Here is a 21,153-nt window from a genome sequence, read left to right on the forward strand (position 1 = left end):
CTCATCTATTTCCTACTTGGGTGATTACCGTAATAACCTCTTAACTGGCTTCACCACCCTGAACTACTCTCTACTTAACTCTGTCTTTATTTATAGCGAGAGATTACCGCAGCTTCGGGTCACGCTATCCTTTTGCTCAGTGTCTTCGGTGGTTGCCACCTGCTTACCGAACAAGGGGGTGGGGAATTTCTTTTTTTGTTTGTTTTGGTTTTTTGAAACAGGGTTTCTCTGTGTAGCCCTGGTTGTCCTGGATCTCACTCTGTAGACCAGGCTGGCCTCGAACTCACAGAGACCCACTTGCCTCTGCCTCCTGAGTGTTGGGATTGTACTTGCCCGCTTTATCTTATGTGTCTTTCTTAATCACACTTTTTGATTCCACCCAATTGCTTTTGCTCTTGCCAATGTGCTCTTCACCTCCCTTACTCTGCTCACACAGGAGGCCTGCTCGCTGCCATTTATCTCTGCTTATTGAAACCATGCATCTTATTTCTACCTCAAATTCTACCTCCATCAAGGTGACATTTTCTTCATCCTACCCCATGAATGCCTCTGCCCCCCCCCCTTTTTAAAAAAAGATTTTATTTATTTATTATGTACACAGCATGTATGACTGCAGGCCAGAAGAGGGCACCAGATCTCATTACAGATGGTTGTGAGCCACTATGTGGGTGCTGGGAATTGAACTCAGGACCTCTAAAAGAGCAGTCAGTGCTCTTAACCTCTGACCCATCTCTCCAGCCTCACCTCTGCCTTTTTATAGACTTACTATATTATACACGAACAAATATTTCTAATCTGTAAGGTTTTGGACAGCAAGGATTGGTTGTCCCTAGCCCAACCCTCCCAATACGAAACACAGAATATTTAAGGTAAGAAGTATTGGCTATCTGGTAAACTGGAATCATCTCTGAAAACAGGGCAGGACGGGCTGAGTTGGACCATGCAGGGCACCTCCAGGCCAGCAGGAGGATGTCAGTCACCGTGTGACTGCCATCTCCATCACCCGGTCCTACAGCAGTCAAGGATGCCTATGTCGGTAGACAGTCAGCATGTAGTCCTCCGCAGGGCTGCTATAACCCAAGGCTCCACTGAACAGAAAGCCTGGGAGCGGGAGAAAGGCAATTTCTAGTTCTGAAGCTTTTTGGCCTTAATTCTGGGCTGAGCTCTGTAGACAAGTAATCATTTTACTTTATTATCCTAAGAGTTATGCCTTATTGAGGCATTCCTAATAATTTAGAGACATTTATTATACACCTATTTTTCTTGAAAAAAAAAAAACCACCTAGTTTTATTTGAAAGTCGTAACAATTGGTTAACTAGTTAGTAAACCTGAGGCAGGGCATGATGGTGCATGCCTTTAGTCCTAGTACTTAGGATGCAAAGGCAGATGGATCTTTGGGAGTTCAAGGACAGCCTGGTCTACACATGTAGTTCTAGGACAGCCAGGACTACGTAGACACAGACACCTCCCACCCCACAACAAACAAACAACCCACCCACAAAACTAGTTAGAAAACAGCACTTGTTTGAGTGAAACGTTACCTTGTAGGAGATTTCAAAGTTTTCACCACCCCAAATCTGGAGACCAGGGTCATAGAGACCTAGTTCGAAGAAGAACTCTCTTTCAATGGCAAATAATCCACCAGCCATTGCTGGAGACCTAAGAAAAGACACCGCATGCAGTAACTGTGGAAACAGAGCCCCACTGTCCCTTCACCAACAGACAGACAGACAGCCTTTGGGAATACAGCGTAAGAATGCACAGGGGAGACAAGACTGATGGCCAAACATTAAGAAACTATAAATCCTTCATCAAAGAATGCGCTCGCTGCACGCGTTTCCCCAAACTCGTGCAGTAATTCTCTAGTCTACCACGTTGTTTCGCCACTAGAGGGTGCCTCGGTTCTTTTGATGGTTTACACATCTCTCTGTAATTAAGATAAACATTTCTCTTTCTCCCCTGAAACACAGAGCCAAGCGAACACGGTCGGCTGGCTGCTCCTTCAATGATTCATGAGTCATTCTGGGATGAGCGACACTACACGCCACGGAAGTAGTCTGCCATCTTTTAGTTTTATAGCTCAAGGCCTTGCCAAATACTGGTGTAAATCACCCAAGAACAACACGGTTCCTTCAAGATGGCAAGGGTAGCAGGGGCATGGCATAAGAGGAGTCAACTTTCTCTGTAGCAAAAGAGCGCCCCATGGTCTTCTTGTGCAGATCTTAAGTTGGGTACATTTTCGGAGAAAGAGAAAAAACGTTCTCTAACTTTTCAAGTCACTTCTGCTGCTAAGGAAATGATAGCAGAATAATTTCGCTGCACTCTGGGCATTCCTTCTTTCTTACCATTAAACGATAATTAATGTATTACGACTCTTAAGCTTTGGGGAACTCTATACTGTTAGAATTCCTTATTCCTCACACTAATGTTTGTCTACCACCGAGTCCCACTGATTTCACCTTGAAAAGGTGTGTGTGTAACTTGTGTACCACTCACTATAGTATAAATTGCACAAGAACATATTTAATTATTTATATATATTTTTTTTTGGGGACAGGGTCTCACTATATTGTTTTGCTTGTCCAGAAACTTGCTGTGTAGACCAGGCTAACCTTGGGCTAACTGAGACCCACCTGCCTCTGCTCCCTGGTGCTGGGATTAACAGCAGGTGTCACCATGTCCAGCAAGAGAACATTTTTTTTTTTTAAGATTTATTTATTTATTATGTATACAATGTTCTGTTTGCACGTATCCCTGCAGGCCAAAAGAGGGAGCCAGATCTCATTACAGATGGTTGTGAGCCACCATGTGGGTGCTGAGAATTGTACTCAGGACCTCTGGAAGAACAGCCAGTGTTCTTAACCTCTGAGCCATCTCTCCAGTCCGAGAACGTATTTTTAAAAGGTCATTAACTTCTAAAATAGTGGCTGGTGCACAGAAAACAGTTAACAAAACATATGTTGAGCAGACAATGAGTCAGGCTGATATTTTTCGTACTGACAGAAAATCCCATCAAGAGTTGTTCTCTTATGCCTTTCTTAAAATATGCTGACGAAATCACTACGCTAGCACATTCTGGTTATACTTTCATGTCATATTTACTTAGCTGCCATTTAACACGATTTCATTATGACTGGACCTTTTTGCTCTTCAAATACACTCCCATTCATCTCAATACAGATTTGAAGATGCGGCTTTAACTTTCTCACTAGCTCGCTAACTGAAGGGCGTGGTGATATACTTTCCTAGTCTACTTTAAAAACATGCCTTTATGGAACTGCTGGACAAACTAAGGCGGAGAACTCTTTCTTTTTCTGCTAGGTGACCCGTGGACTTAAGCAGCTCAGCAACAGAGTCCTGGATTATTCTGAACCTTAAGTGTTTGGAAGAAAATTTGAAAGCTGTCCTGTCAAAGCTTGAAGTCCCGTAATTTCCTCATGTTGGCCATTCAGCGTCCTGAGCACAACATGCCCGAATCCACGACACGAAAGCACTTCCCCAAATGAGTTCCGACATGAGCAGTGTGACAGGAAGGAAGATAATGAAGGCAGAACCACGGGACTAAATAAATAAATAAATAAATAAATAGGAAACACGTGATGGACATGGTCACACTAGCCTTTCATTTGGGGGTCACTTTTTGAAAGACTGCACAATGTTCCAATTAACAGATTAAAAGGGGACAGTAAAATCAATCGTTCTACTTGAAGAACCACAAGAAGGGACAAAAGCCGATTTGGGGATGGAGCTTTCTTTCAATCAAGCATTCTTTTGAGAACCAAGCGGCAAAGGATTCTATACAACATTTTCTAAAGTCATGTACTTGTTGTATTCATCACATTTAACAGAAACGAAATTAGTATCAGAGCTTTAGCATATAAAAGGGAGAACAACCAAATCTCTTGCTAGTGTCGTTCACTGTAAACACCGCACCCAGGACTTCAAGATGCAAACTGCAAGTCTTGAGTTGTCAGCAGTTTGTGTACTAATTTATAGAATACACTTTGCCGTCTGGTCTCCTAGGACAGCAGGAAAAGGCTGTTTCCTTCTTTTCTGCTTATGCTTCAAATTAACAATGCCTTTCGCGTAATTTTTCCCCAATGAAAGAGTATAATTCACATTAGTGGGCTTGCATTTAGGGTAAAAGCTGTTACAGGAGCCAATGTGAATTCAAAGCCTTGAAGCTGCAAGGAACAAAGCTCTGTCAGGGTCTGAGACCACAGCTCCAGTTCTTACAGCAAGTTCTCAGCGTGGCAAGAGGTTAATAGGTTAGCAGCAACCGGAGAAAAGGGGGGTAGGTAAGTGATTTAGTGATTACCGATACGGCTCAGTTTTTGTCTTTCTCAGTCTCTTCTCGCGAGAGGTCAGAGGCACCCGTTTCCAGAGCATACTCCAATCCCATGCTCCTCGGGCATACCCATCTTCATCACCACCCCCTTGGGGTACAATTTCATATGTGTTGCCATTTATGACATCTATAATCGGCACAGTGCAAATGGTTCTGTGTTGTATTGATGATGCGGCAAGGTCAAATGGAAACGTATGTATGGACCCACACATTTACACGCGTTCATAGGGAAGGAAAAAAAAAAAGGACTTAGGTAAACATTCAACATAAAAAAAAAATAAAGTGATAATCTTTACCGATAGGGTTCAGTTTTATGTTTTCTTTTGGCCTTTTCCTTGTGGCTTAGTGGAATACGTTTCCATAGCATACTCCAGTCCCAGGCCCCTCTGGCAAAACCGTCTTCGTCCCCACCTTGCTGTGGCTCAATGGAATAATCATTCCCGTCTATGTAATCTATTAGAGGCACAGTACATGTAGCTCTGAAACATTTACAGAAAATGAAAACGCATTTAAGAACCCCAAACTGACTAGTTCCGCATGCCTAACTACATCGGCTTCCTGTGCCCTTGGTTTCATTCTGCCCTAGGAAACTTCTCTAATGGGGGCATACAGTTAGGGTAAGGTCTTGGGAAAGCCCAGGCCTGCGTTAGCACGCGGGCGGAATGGAAGGGGAGTTTATCACGGCTGTCCACACAAACACCTGGGGCAGAGAGCCATGCCACTGAGCTTACTTACGGTTTCCTCCCTTTACTTGCCATCACTGGCAGCTGCCTCATAACAATGCTGCAGTATTTACAAGATTTTTCTGCCTGCTCTTTTCTCTCTGTGACCCCCATTAAAAAAAACATCTCCACGTTTTTGTGTGCTTGCACCCACTGCCAGCACATCTGTAACAGCTTCCTTCCACTGTGTGTTGATTCCTCGGAAGCAGTTATTACGAACAGGTCTTTCTGTGCTTTTACTTATTTTCTTCTTCCCTTCTTTTATTACAAAGCAAAACAACTCCCTTAAACTAAAATAAAACCTCAGGTTCTATATTTATTTCACTTAAAAAAAAAAAAAAAAGGCAAGAAAGATGCTATAGTACCTGTTAAGGAATTTAAGGAATGAACTAAGAATTTAGAGGCTAAAAGAAAAAAAAATTCCTTGCATTTGGACTTTGTCAAATGCTAGCACTGAATAAGCAATTGGATACGGTGTTGCTGTTTCAATGATCCGGAACCCTGCTCATCATTTCAGAAAGAGTTGAGAATGGGTTTCCCTAAATGGAGATCACAGAGATATGAAAATCTATGGGACTCAGAGTCTTGATGAAAGGGCAGTGGATTCTACAAAAGAGCTTACTTCCCTCCTGAACTTGAACTCACAGGAGGCCCACTGTGTGATGCACAGAGTTCCCCCTGGAACCTTTGGGAAGCCACGTCCTTGGTGCTGGGAAGACTTCCACATTGCCCTGGAGACAGTGGCTGGCTACGTGGCTAGTTATCTTTCCTCTTGCCACATTCTTTTCTTTCTTTCTTTCTTTCTTTCTTTCTTTCTTTCTTTCTTTCTTTCTTTCTTTCTTTCTTTCTTTCTTTCTTTCTTTCTTTCTTTCTTTCTTCCTTTCCTTCCTTCTCTTCTTCCTTCTCTTCCTCTCTCTCTCTCTCTCTCTCTCTCTCTCTCTCTCTCTCTCTCTCTCTCTCTTTGTTTGTTTTTTGTTTTTTGAGACAGGGTTTCTCTGTGTAGCTTTGCACCTTTCCTAGAACTCACTCTGTAGTCCAGGCTGGCCTCGAACTCACAGAGATCCGCCTGGCTCTGCCTCTCAGTGCTGGGATTAAAGGCGTGCGCCACCACCGCCCGGCTGTGCCACATTCTTTTCACAATTTACAATAAGTGTTGAAATGTAAAAAAGCACTGAGATCTGTCTGACAGGTCATTAAATCAGATTTGTGGCAAATTCATTTTTCTACGGCTTAGTATTGTTTTTGCAAAGTATAGCCAATCATCTTTTCCTGGCAGGGCTGCTGTGGAGACTAAGCCACACAGCATGTGCAGTGTTTAGGATGGGCCTTCACCTTAAATCTGATGAGAATGTCTCCCAAGTTCTTCCATGCCGTTTACCACACACAAAAAAAATATGTTGCATTCGCCTAGATTCTGAAATAGAATGCTGGACAGAAAGCAACAAAAGCTTTTGGAACTAGGGACTGATGCTGTCTTTTGGTGTTTCTGTACATTAATGGTGATGACGCTTCCCACGGCACAGTTAACTATTTCTAACCGTTGGAGTTTTCGTAGGAACCCAAAGACTTGGCCAGAGTAACAGTTGACCCTTCTCATCTAACGTAATCATTTGACAGGTTGTAAGAAACCCACAGGTTTAATTTCAAGGAATGCTTCTTCAAATCTTCAGAGCATTTATCCAGTTTAGAGGGAGCAATTAATATTACTCTGTGAGAGAGTCTCAACAAAGTACCAAGACAGCTCTGCAGGGGGACACCTAACTTTTTCCAAATACAGGCTGGCTACATTTGAATAGCCCAAAGCATCCATCTAGCTCCACCCAGGACACAAACAGCTCAAGGAAAACACAAACTAGACAGAATGGGGATCCCAGAGGAGAATAGTGTTTGTCCTTCTAGGACAAGGTTTACTTTGAAACTAGGAGAGAAAAAAAAAGCAAGGTGATGTTACCTGTCCTTAGATATGGGAGCTACAAGTGGAGCATACCAGTTAACTGCCACCTCACAGTGGGCATCAAGGTATATCAAAACCTTAAAAAAAAGAGGCAGGGTGAAAGAATACTCCTCACATATGGTACATTATATATCACACACAATTTAAAATTAGATGCTAATATAAATTAGCATTTTAGTCAATTTTGCCATATAAATTATCCGTTCAAATCAACATTCTCATTTAAATTAAAAAACGAAATAAAACAAAGCTGAAGGATAATTTAAAACGGATCTGATTTTTTAGTTACCAAAAAGGCAGCGCTGACACTGTAAACAGCACAGATTTCCTACCTGTCCGAGTTTAGCCTTCTGGGCGCCAATGCTTCGAGCTTGAATTAAACCTTCTCTTCTCTCATTTCGAAACACCTTCACGAGGCCATTCCACAGTTTTATGTAGTCATCCAGTTTTCCTTTTAAATGTTCTGTAAATTAAAAAAAAAAAATCCACAACCAACGTTATATAGACTTTTACATAGAAACTTTTTCTCTCTCTCAAGAAACAAAGATTGAGTTGGGCAGTGGTGGCACATACCTTTAATCCCAGCACTCGGGAGGCAGAGCCAGGAAGATCTCTGTGAGTTTGAGGCCAGCCTGGTCTACAGAGCTAGACCAGGACAGGCTCCAAAGCTACAGAGAAACCCTGTCTCGAAAACCAAACCAAACCAACCAACCAACCAAACAAACAAACAAAAAACAAAGATTGGATACAGATGTGCTGTGCGATCACATGGATCAGACCAACTGTTAAATCAATTGCCATGGAAGGCAAGGGCTGGAGGTGTAGTTCAGGGGTAGACCACGTGTAAAGCATTTATGAGGCCCCAGGTTCAGTCATCTGCCATCACACACAAGAAAGATGGAAGGCAAACTGTGTTACAAGTTAACTTGTAAGATTAATATATCTGCAGAGGATTGGGTAGCGTAAAAATTACCAAGCATCCCTGTGAAGAATTAAATGAATATTCAAACTTACAAATGCCAGGTTGAAAAATTAAAAAGGAAAACATATAGAATATTTTGCAGTCGAAAGAGGCTGTGGTTCTGGATCTCTGAAGACACATAATCTACTGATAATGTCATGCGACTTCTGGAAGTCTGCATGAGGCATAGGCTGCTTAACATTTTGTTCTGGGCCATTGTTCTCCCACCATAACAGGTACTGAAAACTGCAGTCTTGCTGTGACGAAGGCTAGTCACCAAGGTGGCCTCTAACAAGCAAAAGTCCCATTTTGGTCTGTAGCTTTAGCATTACAAGTATGTGTATAATTAAATTATAATTATTATAATTATTTATACATATACATATATGTTTGTGATTTAGTAGAGTAAATTCTATGTTATGAGAACCAGGCACAATTGGCAAAGCCTGCACCTTGGCTTCCCATTGGAAAATAACAGCTTTTGTTTATCACTGTGAGCCCAGGAAATTGGCTCAGCAGTTAGAACAAGCTCGAGATCCTGCTGAGATACTTCCCAAGGACATAGAAATCATCCTAAAATAGTTAAAAATCTGGCTCATCAGTACAACAACCACCAAAAGAAAAAAAAAGTGCTGTATCTAGATATGAGCTGGTGGTAAAATGGTATGTTAGACCATTTTCATCTGCACATTGACGTAGGATCTGGGCTACATTACTTCCACATTTCTGTGATTAAGAATATATATTTAACTTGCAATAATGTATTGAAAGAAATTATTCCCAATTAACTCTAAAAATTCACTTCTCTAGAATATCGCCACTGGACCACTCTCTTGCCCAGCTGAACCAAGGTGACTCCTAAATATTGTCACTGTCTCCTTCAGGAGAATGAAGAGCAAGCCAGGAGCAGCCTCTGGTAACAGTGCTTGAGTCATGGAGACAGGAAGGTAGGAACAAGAATTTCAGGCTCGACTTAGCTACACGAAGAGTTCAGGGCTAGCCTGGGGTACAGGAGTCCCCACACTGTGTGCGCTCTCTCTCTTCTCTCAAAAACAAAAACAAAAACCAAAAACCTTCATGGGACTGGTCCTGCAGACCCAAAGCGGCAGGATCTCCATGACACAGAGCAACAACGGGAGATCCAAGAGGAGTCCCCGTGAGGGCCCAGCGTCCATAGTGTAGCAGAAAGCAGAGGCCTAGAAGCAGACAAAGGACTCTCTGCAGTGATCACTTGCAAATAAAGATATATGGACAGAAGGGTTTATCATGTGACTCACTGTGTCACACGGCAGCTTCCATGACGACACTGATTTTTCTTTTTTTGCTCTTAAATTTTATTTATTTTATTTGGGGGGAGTTGCAAAGGCAGAGGGTGGATACAACGGGACGGGAAGTGAATGGGATGGAGATGCATGATGTGAAAGACACAAAGAATAAATAAAAATAAAAAAGTTAAAAAGAACAAAAAGCCCTTTATAACTTGTTTTTACTTAATAGTTTAAATCCAATACAGAATTAAATGAGCTGTAGAAGATGTGTTCTGTATTTAAAAAGTAGCCCAGTAGGGCCAGTATGATGGTTAATGTGGTAACTTGGCAGGATCCAGCTCTGAATCCAGGTGGCACCATCCCACGGACTTGGGTCCTTGACTGAGGAAAAAGGGGCTGAGCACCATCATTTACCTCCCTCCTCTTCCTCACTATGGACTTAACGTGGCCTCAGACTGTGCGCCAAAATAACCCGCTCTTCTTAAGTGGCTTTTGTTGGAACTGCGTCAAAGCAACAAGAAAAGTAACTAACACACTCACATTTTCAGGCCACACTCAGTGCTTGCATCACCGTTCAAGCGCGAACTGAAGTCTGTGAGATAGGTGTGTGGATTTCAGTTTGAAAACTATGGCTGGAGCTTCGGGTGGCATTGCAAAATATACATGATTCTGTTTTTCAATCGTTCAGTAAGTTACTATAGAACTCAATTGTGTGTGTGTGTGTGTGTGTGTGTGTGTGTGTGTGTGTGTGTGTGTGTGTGTGAAATCCAAGCCCTACAGAATTGGTACAGCATCTGACAATGCTTGAAGACAGTCTTGAACTCATGGACTTGGACCTAGCAGTTAATGACTACCCCTGTGACTTCTGGTAAGCCACGTGGTTTCTTTGAGTCTCCTGTATAAAACAGAAATAATTGTACTGCTGTAAAGGTTACTGTTAGGATTAAACAAAATGACTCATCTACGACGTTGGCACAGTGACAACATAATAACATACCAGTAGACACCTTTCATTTTTAAAACTTAATTATTTTTATATAACATCTTTAATAACTACTTATGATTGACTTATTTTATAGCCAGAATTTTATAGCCAAGATATCAAGTCTACAGCCGTTGTTACCTTTATTGCTGAAATCATCAATTAAGACAATTTCTGCTAAATACTTCCTTGGTGTCCTTTTGATTACACTGTGTACTGTTCTCATGAGGGTTGACCATCCTTCGTTATGGAAGACAATGACAACACTCGAAGTGAGCAGGTTTTCATCATAATGCCAATACTTGCATCTGTAAAAAGAAAATTTCACCATACATAGTTAGAGGGAATCTATAACACTTGCTCCAAAGTCTCTGCGACTGAATTTTCTGATTGGATTAAATATTTTTGACTTATCTAAGGAAACAGTATGAAGCGCTTTGGATCTCAGCAGAAACATAAGATCAAAGCGAGACGCTGGTGTTTAAAGTTCCTCTGAGATAAAGCTCCTTGGTATCAGCACGTCGTGTGATAAAAGATGATGCTAAAGATACTATTACAGCTGTCAGCTTGTTTTCTGTGTCACAGACATAACTTTATTTTCCTTTTGGAAACTTGAGCTTTAAAACTTACTCTGTTGTCTAATACGACAGCAAAAAATATTCAAAAAAAAATTTTTAAGCAGGTTAACCAGGTACACATGGAAGTCTCTGGAAAACTTACTAGTAAATGAGTACAGCTCTAATACTGTCTGGACCTTCTGGACTGATGAAAAAAGGATCTTTGGTTACTCTCCAAAAGAACGTTTGAGACAATGGTAGCGGGAATAAAGCTGTTGGAAGGCTTTTCCTAACGGAAGGAATCTGAGAACCGGATCTGATGAAGACTCCAGAGCCAGGGGATACTTGATGAGCACATCTGAATGGGGGTAAGCCAAAGTTAGAAGCCTCATGCTCTTTCAGGGTGATTGCTCACAATACAGAAATAGGAAAGTGTAAATCTTGGGCCTGCCCTGTGAGACAGAGCAGAGGGTAAAGACACTTGCTGAGCAAGCCTGGTTAAATTCCTGGAACCCTGACAGAAGGGGCAGCATGAGTGTACTGACTTGGCTTTAAACCATTTACTGTAGAGTATTCCACAGAATGGGCTGCTCCGTAATTGATCGAATCATTTTCTTATTGATGGGCATTGCACTTGACTCTATGTCCTTATACAGGAATCTATCCTTCTAGATGTTCAAGTCCGTAATCCATTAAGGACAGAACTTTGTTAGTTCATTCAGCACCAAGTTCCCAGCAGCTAACACACAACAGCTGCTCTATGATTGTGGATGACAGTTTTGATAACCACTCGATGTTAGTATGTCCATCCCATACAATCCCATTCTGAGATGCCTCTGAGTCCTGATGGCCCACATTCTGTGGGTGAGAAGTCCTCCCCCTCCCAGGAAAAAAGAGAAGCTGAAGATCTCCTAGTACGGAGAAGTGGAAAAATCTGGAAAAAACAACGGGACAGAATGGAACAAGAGCAGATGAAGAGCCAAGTGTGGTGACTCATGCCTGTAAGTAACCCACCCCAGAGGTGGAGGCAGGATCAAGCCAAGGGCACCTTCAGCAACGTAGTGAGTTCTAGGCCACCCTGAGGTACAGAATGAGATTCTGTCTCAAACCAAACCAAAGCAACAACAAAACTAGTAGATGAAGGGACAGGCTTGTGCCACCTTTGTTTCGTTCCAAGAGATCGCTTGGTGTGGAGCGTCTGCAGGGCAGAACACTAACAAAAACTGAGGTGTATATAGGCAGAGAAAGCTACAGTCTCCATCCCACATCTTCTTTACAGTCTCTCCTGGCTCTAGAATGATACCCACGGGCCAGAGATTTCCACTTGATTTCAATGGGGAGCAGAGAATGTGGCTAAGTGTTGACAGGTTCACAGCTTATTGGTTCTGGGTGTCAGGGCGCTAGGAGGTAAGAGAGTGGGCAGGTAATCAACGGTGCAGAAGCTTTAAGCCACGGTTTGGCTCTAGACGACAAGTAGGACTCAGAGGACCCAATGAGGTCCAAGACGGAGATGAGTCACCAGGGTAAGGATGGCATGGAAGGAGCCACCAGTCACAAGGGCTGCCAAAGTCACCAGGTCACTGCAGCATGATTTTCTGTTCTTAGACTGTGTCCTCAAAGCTCAAGTGTTGCAAACCTGGTCCCTCAATGCGAAAATGTTGGGAGGTGGAGCCTTGAGGGTGAGTAAACGCATTCATCCTGTTACCACCACAGTGAGTTTAGCACCTTTCTATTGCCATGTCTCACTCATTTACACAGCAACAATTCTGCTCTCAAACCTTTCCCCACGATTAGATGCAGCAAGGAGGTCCATGCCGCATGGCCGTCCCTCAGTCTAAAAGCTTCTCAGCCCTCAGAATTTTGAGACGTTTCATTTCTTCATAATTCTCACTGTGTGGTCTGTTACAGTAGCAACACAGTGGTCTAACACCAATGTCTCGGAAGCGGATGAAGAGTTCGGTGTACTCAAGGAGACAGGGCCCCCCTCACTCAGAGCCAGAAGAGGGCAGCACCTCAAGAATGCCAGGGAGAAACGGGACCTCTACAGCATAGACACACCCTATAGAAGTGTGAACCCTGGGCCAGGGAACCAGCCTCAACCAGAGCTATACGGCAACACAGATGGCGTTCATTTAACCACAGACTTCCCTTTGCCACAGGCAGCCTGAATGGACGCAGGTTCTTGACAAAGGTTAGCTCTCTGACAGTGTTTCTGTTCGCCGTGGTGAGAAAGAGCCAAAGCAAAGCGCACACTGCGTGCTCATCCTCCACCGTGTCTTGACGAGAACAGCAGGGAAGGTGAGAGATCCCGGACTGACAAGACCGCTTGGCTGGCTCAGCGGGGACAGGTGCCTAACCGCTGTGCCTGAAGATCTGAGTTGAATCCCTATGATGGAAGGACAGAGCTGACTCCTGCAAGCTGAACTCTGACCTCCGCACACAGTAAATAAATGTGAAAAGGAAGAAAAAGAACTATCTATGATACCGAGGTAAAACCCTGTCTTGCATCATGTCTCACCTCACTGCTATAAAATCTGCAGCAGATTAGTCTCCTTTATCCGTGGTGTTTGCTAGTTACTTGTCAAACACGGCTCAGTATTATATTAGAGTACTATATAGTTAAGATATCAGGAGAGGCCCATTTGTGAACTTAAGTTTATGATCAGTTATTGATGCTTGTTAATCTCTTAGGGTGCCTAATTTATAGACTGTTTTTATCACAGAAATACATGTTTAGGAAAAGATGTAGTATACATATATATAGGATTGGTACTATCTGCGCCTCCAGGAACCTACTTAAGGGTCTTGAGCGTATCCTCACCGGATAACTTACTGGAAGCTGTGTAGGAAAGAAAACCAATTGCAGTGAGAAGCCACGTTTAGGTGGATGGGTTAGTTACATGCTTTTGACTCATTTCTGCTCCCCAGCATCTCATGCTCCAAGAGAGCTTTTCAGTCATCTAGCATCAAGGACAGCAGGGGTCAGGTATGCTGGAAAACTGCTCTGACCACAAGCGTTCATATTCAGGTTGGAAGCTTGTAACATGGAGTGATCCTTGTCATCCTATGGAACGTTTTCATGGTAACTTCGGAGACAAGTGCTTGGTATCAGGAGAAGAGACAGAAAGCATTCGGGAGCATGTGGCCACATGCGTTGTGTAGGAGAAGGAGGACATCAGGTTTCCTTCTCGGTCACTCTCTACTGTCTTCCTTTGAGACAGTCTCTCATTGGGCCTGGAGCTATGTTAGCAGCCAGAATGTCTCACACAGTGCTGGGGTTATAGGCATGTGAGGGCACGCTTGTTTTTTTTTTTTTTTTTTTTTTTTTTTTTTATTTATATGTTTGAAGAAACAATTATTAAAACATGTGGTTTTGATGACTTGGGGATTTGTCTTTCTGATTTTTTTTTTTTTTTTTTTAATGTGGGTGCTGGGATTCGAACTCAGGTCCTCATGCTTGCACAGCAAGCACTCTTACCCCCGAGGCATTCCCGCTTCCCCAAGCATTTCACTGTGACTTCTGTAATTTACAAAAGTACATTTCAGATCCAAAAAATGAAACATGTATTAATGGGTACTTGATCCATCTCTATAGATCGGGTATCATCTGTCGTTTGATTCAGAGCCTTGTCACAGGGGCTAAGAGGTGGTGCTGGAGTTGAGAGTGCTTGCTGCTCTTCCAGAGGACACAAACTAGGCTCCCAGGATCCACATGAGGTGGCTTACAACACCCTGTAACTGCATCTCCAAAAGAATCTAATGCCCTCTGGTCTCCCTCAGGCGCCCACACCGTGTGCCATACATAAGACAGACAGACACACACACACACAAACACACACACACACACAACACACACACTCACATACAACACACACTCACATACAACACACACACACACTCACACACACACAAAAACACATACACACACATACACACACACACACCACACACTCACACATACAATCACATACTCTTAGTTAGAACAGAATAATTTAAAAGCCTTGTAATTAGACTACCGATAAATAATATCTAGGTAAGCAGACTATGAAAAACCTGGCCGTTTTAGGTTGTAAGCTGTTGTGATTTACATGCACTATCATTAATCTACAGCACTATATGTATGCACTTGTGTGAGGACGTTACTCAACTTCCACCCTTTAGGAGCTGTGTCTTATTTCTAGATTATTCATTCAAAGTCTTTATTCTGATAAGGAGTAACTTTAGACTCTCTCTTGTTAATTCTGCAGGAAGTCTAAATCTAACAGAGAGGAAGTTTTAGGCACAGGAATTAAACTTACAATTTGAGAAACACTGACTTTATTAACTACCTCTTCCATTTAAAAATAAATACAGTGCTTTTCCGGCTTCCATCTGAAAATACTGTTTATTTAAATAACTAACAGAAGAGAAAAATTCTTAGAGTCTACCTGAAATGGAGTTTACACTAAATTCTCAAACGTATTAGTAATGTAGACACGAAATTTAACAGCATTCAGAAATATCTATTTTATCTTTTTTGGGGGCGGGGCTTGAGACAGGATTTCTTTGTGTAACCCTGGCTATCCCAGAACTAGCTCTTTAGACCAGGCTGGCCTCAAACTCACAGAGATCTGCCTGCCTCTGCTGGGATTAAAGGCGTGGTCCATTTTCAATTAAACCAGAGTTACAGCCATTAAACCTGTGCATCAAACTCAACAGACTGGCCTTTATCCAAGTGTGTGGTTTCTGTGCACTTTGGGTGGAATGGTACAGAGTTAGCACCTGAGAATATAAATGCTACTCCTTCAAATGTATTGTATGCAGAAAAATACAGAATTTAACAACAACAACAACAACAACAACAACAACAACAACAACAACAAACCCTTGAATGTTACTTCCTCATTAGCACTCTCTGGATATGCATTTTATCAGTGTGGCTCTGGAGAAGATTTGACGATTTTCAGTCCTCTTAAGGTGTGTAGTGCCTCAAATTGGCTCTAGGTATATTTCTTTCATGAGTTCAAACAAAATTACATTAGCCCTAAAGTTTGTTTTGTTTTCTAATCTTATCATATTCTAGCTCCCAAATCCCTAGAACGTTCCTCCTTAAATGACTATCAAGACCAGTGTCTCCCATGCTGCGTTTATAATTGCATTTCATATATTGACTTAGAAGTTGACTCTACAGGCCATGATCTCTGGGACAGGTTTATCAACTGTTGTGTATAAGGATCCCTCCCAGCTTTCTGGGTTCAAAACTGGCTCAGTATGCTTACTATCTCTTTATCTACTATTCCCGGGGCTAAACATAAGATCAGGTGCTGTGCTTAAAGCTACATGCTATCTCTGAGAGAATGGGAAATTCCATCTCTACTTCAAACTGTGTGTCTGTGCCTTGTTCACAGAGGTCTGAAGACTTTACAAAGCTATCTTGCCAAACTGAGATGACTGGGCATCATGGTCTCCCTGTCTACTGGGTAAGCATGTGTCTTCTTTCAAAGATATGAGCTTGGCTTGGCTCCTTTTCATAGACCATGCTGACGTTTAGCACAGGCGAGTCTTTGTGTCTAAACCACTGGGACCATGCCTCACATCAAGTCTCTAGAAACAAACTTGCTCTCTTCCTTTCGGAAAACATCTGCTCCTCAAGTCCCTCCCCTGTGCTTCAGTGTGCTGGGTGAGTGATGAGACTTCTACCTAAACTCGTCTGCTAAGTTCCTCAATATCTGGTCCTCTGTGGAGCTTTGAAGGCCTGTGAGCTGGAGGACTGCCCTAAAGGGTGGGGGCTCTCAATGAGAAGCTGGGTAAGTTTGATCCCTAGGACCCAGCTGCTGGAAGGGGAAAACCAACTTCTGCAGGCCATTAAACATGCACCTACAAGCACACGCTAACACTCAATAAATTAATCTAGTAACAAATTAAAAAAATAAAAGAAACTTTTAAAGGCCTCAGTAAATCTAACACACTCATAAGATGCCAATTATAAAATTTTAATCATCAGCTCTTTCCTGACAATGAGGGAACAAAAATACAGTATGTCTATTTTTCCTCATATTTTAAAACCATATCCTATGCCCAAACAATGTTTTATTTTTTACATTTGTACTCCAAACAGAATCTGCATTTGAGGGGAACATTATGTTGGGATACATGTTTAGAATGTCTGCTTAAAGCAACCACTTCCCATGGTTCTATTTCCTTAGCAATTCCTCAGGAGGAAACTATATAACATTATCTCTGGGACAGCGAAGGGACCAGTAGGGAACACTGGCCCCAGCTGGGCCAGCTGGGGTCTTTCACTTTGGAATCTGAGCTCATGTGACTTTAGCTTCTGTTTATACTTGCATGGTGAGGCAAGGGTTTGAAACAGAGAGTTTTTCTTGGAGAATTGCAAAAAACAAAACAAAACAACTCCTGCCCCCCAAAAGGTAAGTGTATGAATGTTTAACTGACACATGACTTCACTTCTTCGTCTGTCCCTCCTGGTTCTGAATCTCCAGTGACTCTCACATGTCCTGTGTGATCTTGGTTTCCACGAGACAGTTCAACAGGACCTCTTCACCTACCTGTTTTAGCTAGTTTAAAAGTTTTGTTTTTAAGTAGCTACCCCATCCAACATGTTAACCTTAATATTTTTTACTAAATTTCAGCTCGTTATGTATGTGTGTTCATAGAATAAAACTTCAGAGTTTCACTAGCCAACCAGCAAATCAAGCTGTCTATTTTCTCTTACAATTTGAGATTGGAGAGCTTCTTGGTGAAGTTACAGAAAGATGAGCTAGAGACGACCTCTCCAGGTGGTATCACTTTGTAGGTCCTAAAAATACTTTGTGTAGATGAACATTAACATTAGAGAATTACATACGTTACCTAAATTAGAGATATTTCAAAGTAGATAACTAATTAGTGTATAATTTGAGATATTAAGGGGAAAAACCCTCAAGTTTTATAGTCTAAGTCACCACTAAAAACTACCTAAAATCAGATTACATGGCCAGTTTAGAGTCTGTGAGAACAGTTGGTGTCGTAATTCTGAAGGTTCCACACACCGTTCCCTGGCCACAGCGAGGTCTGCGGGCAGGCTTATTGAATGACTCAGGCCCGAGCACTCCCTAAAGACAGCTGGTTGGGACACAGTGACAGTGATCTCCGTTTCTTTGGTCTCCCATTCTATCCGCCATAACATAGTCTTTCTTTTGACTAGGCACAATGGAATCGAGTTCCAGTTTGTTTTTATCTTCATCATTGTCTCAGACTTCCTTCCACAAAGAGCTTGTGCCCTTTCCCTTCACTCTTAGACACTAATTACTTTCCCCTAACCGTCTTATTAGTCAGTCCTCCGTTGAATGTCAAAATTCCGTCTGTAGTCATAGACCTCCCTCATCCTATTATCTGCAAAATGAAAATATCAGAAAAGCTATGTTCGGTTCTGCCCAAACCGCAAGCATTTCATGATGATGTCAATTCTCGATAGATATTTGTTGATTTGACTTCAAAAATGTTTACAGGTCTACTCTTTTTCAGTGTCGCCTGATGTCACGGAACACCGTCCATTTTTTTTTCCTCTGCTAATAATTCAAGTATTATTGACAGGGAGAATAATAAATCTTCCATTCTTTGGGGAGGTTGAAAAATCAAGTCGATGTACACAGAATTAACGGCTGTGCCTGGAAAAAATTTCAAGTATATCACCTGTCATATCAAAACTAAGTAATGGAGAAAGTACAGCAGCTGCTAATGGTAATTCTTGGCTTGAGCTTACGATGTGGTACCATGGCTGGAAACCAGAGCAAGTATGAATGGTAGAGCCAGGGGCAGCTTTGGCCCTGCCCCTCAGATCAGTTCAATCTCAATAAAAGACAGAGATCTGTCATGTGTACAAGGTTTAAGGCAAGTGGTCCAGTTCCAGCTGGGCTACTGCGTCAATTCTTGGGACTAAAGTCTTGTTCTGGGGCCAAGCTGGGATTTTGAGGGTTAGTTCATATCTAAACAGTCATTGGATTGGAGGAGAGGGGGCTGTTTGAGCAAAACAAGTTTGCTAGAACCTTTCCAGGATGAATCAGGGCTAAGAGCCATGGAAAAAGCAGGAACAGCCATAGCCTTCTGCAGCATATACAACCAAGAGCAATAGTCACCTACCGGTCCAGAACTCTGTGACCTCTGCTGATTGGGATGTGGGCCATGGAGATGGCACCACAAGTATAACGGACCCCTAGAGCCCCCATAAAGTGGAAGGAGAGAGACAACCTCCCAACTCCTCTATTCTCCACACGTAAGTGCAGCATGATGCCCATGCCCCCTCTCACATGCAGAGCCCCCAGTAATAAATACGTGAAAAAATAGAAAAACCCTTGTATGCATCTATTTCCATTCTCTGCGTGTGTGTGTGTGTGTGGGGGGGGTAGTCAGTGACCTGTCACCCACAGTGCAATACAGCTGCCCAGTCGTTAGCCATGATGTCACCCTTCCTTTCCCTCAGCTCCCCATCCAGGGTCACATGCATAGTATGGTTAGAATTCACAGGTCCTAAAAAGCCAGGGGAGCTAGATGTGATGCCCTCTTCGGAGGACTCAGTGTGAGACCTCCAAGCATGAGAACAGCTCCGTCTCAGCCCCCCAGCTGGTGCTCCCGCTCTGTTAAAGTGTCCAGCAAGCCAAACAGGAAGAAGAGGTTATGAGCTGGAACTCGTGAGGACCCTGCAAGAAGACACATGAGAGACCTGTCCAGCGCACTGATTGATGGTAATCATGGTTACCGTGTGCCTCTCTGCGGAGGAAGCAGGTGGCTTCAGAGACACACAGGCTAGAATCAGAGGACACTGACTGAGTGGACAGCGCTGCCCTGAACACGAAGCAGAAACACAAGTGACCATGTGGAATGTTAGGGCATCCGTTCCCAAGCATGAGTCCAACATGCTTGGGCTCTCAGAACTCCTGGGAAGAAGAGTCTGAGGGTGCCAATAATCTTGCAGGGTGGATGTTTAAACCGGACAACTGTGCTTTTGCCATCAAGTATCCTGCTCATTTGATCCCAGACAGGAGGAAATGAGTTTCTAATAGCTTTCACTCCTTCCCACATGTACTACCTTATCCAAGTTTCGTGGTACTCTTGCAAGGTAGGGAGACACTTTTATTATTCATTTTTTCCACACAGGAACTGAGACTGTTAGGTTATTTGGCCTGCCCAGTCAGTGAAGAACAGCAGTGAGTTTCAAAATGAATCCTTCAGCTCTAGCTTTAAAGTTCCTTTCCCTTCAACCGCAAATGTACTAAGCATCACTTACAAATGCATGCTCATAAGGCAAATAGAAAAATGAGTTCCATATTTTCACCCATACACAAGGAATGCACAGCTCCTAACAAAAATGACTACACACAGTGTGGAGGATTCCTGTCTGGTTTTAAGGGTCGAGGATACGAAATATGTTTTTTTTTTTTTAAAAAAACTAAGAATGCTGAATTATATTTTTGGGATAGCTGCCTTCAAAGTTTTTCTCTTTTCTTTTCTTTAAAGAAAAACATACTCAGACAGATGTGTCCAGTTAATGATCTGAAATCTCAAACCACAATTTAGAAAAAAATCTGGCAGTGAGTCCTAGGACAGGACATATGTTCTTGTATATTTCTTCAAAACTCCCTGGGAAAGGAAAAAAAAAAAAAAAAAAGAACATTTCACAGTGTGAGCCATATGTTTATAGCTATATTGGACTCCCATTTCACATATGAGCTTACATATGAGGTTCTAATTTTATAGAAATGCCAGCTTATCAAACACCAATATATTGGAGCTAAAACAGCAACCACTAAGAGGAGTTAAGGCTCATCACACCGTGGACCACGCACAGACGTGAAGGCATCAGGAGCGGAGAAAGGTGCTCATCTTTGATGCTCTGCCTCAGTCTGTGAAGGACCTCAGGCAGCATACAAAGACAAGAACAAAACATTGCAGAGATTAAAAACAGAAGGAATGGATTTTAAAAAAAAAAAAAAAGGATGTAGAGGAAGAAATAAGAATGCAGTTTCTAAAGTGCCTGGCAGAGTGTGAAGAGTCCCGACAAGCACAATTCTAGGGCACTGCTCACAAAGAACACACCACAGATGGCGCTGCCCTGAATTCTGCTAACGGTGGCGCACCCCTACTCCTGATACCTCTTAGGAGTCTGCCAGTCTGGCTAGAATTTTCTAGACCTACACCTGGTTAGGTGCGTGTTTAAGAAACCCATTGTTCAGGTGAGGTATAATGTTGTTGATGTGAAGTGTAGTGTAAGTTTTGTTTTGTTTTGTTTTTTTTCGTAACATGAGGTGTCCTTATGGCAGGGACATACAGCCGCAAGCTCCACTGGGCTGTATTTCTCCGAAGGCTTCAGCGGTGACAATGG

At 42.6% G+C, this 21,153-nt stretch overlaps 1 protein-coding gene across 2 annotated transcripts in view; it reads right to left on the reverse strand.

The window, feature by feature from the left end:
- The window catches only part of Galnt7 (polypeptide N-acetylgalactosaminyltransferase 7), a 126,428-nt gene that overhangs the window by 16,188 nt on the left and 89,087 nt on the right, over positions 1–21,153 (reverse strand). The window contains exons 3-7 of one of the 2 annotated variants that reach the window (XM_028889255.2): positions 10,378–10,544; positions 7,358–7,488; positions 7,023–7,102; positions 4,320–4,502; positions 1,543–1,660 (exon numbers count right to left, since the gene is read on the reverse strand). In XM_028889255.2, coding sequence (XP_028745088.1) covers positions 1,543–1,660; positions 4,320–4,502; positions 7,023–7,102; positions 7,358–7,488; positions 10,378–10,544 — 679 coding nt within the window. Of the gene's footprint in view, positions 1–1,542; positions 1,661–4,319; positions 4,503–4,645; positions 4,829–7,022; positions 7,103–7,357; positions 7,489–10,377; positions 10,545–21,153 lie in introns of both variants that reach the window. The other variant, XM_028889254.2, reaches the window with a different exon arrangement.

This window comes from Peromyscus leucopus, chromosome 17, assembly GCF_004664715.2.
Source record: "Peromyscus leucopus breed LL Stock chromosome 17, UCI_PerLeu_2.1, whole genome shotgun sequence".
In the NCBI taxonomy this organism is placed as follows: Eukaryota; Metazoa; Chordata; class Mammalia; order Rodentia; family Cricetidae; genus Peromyscus; species Peromyscus leucopus.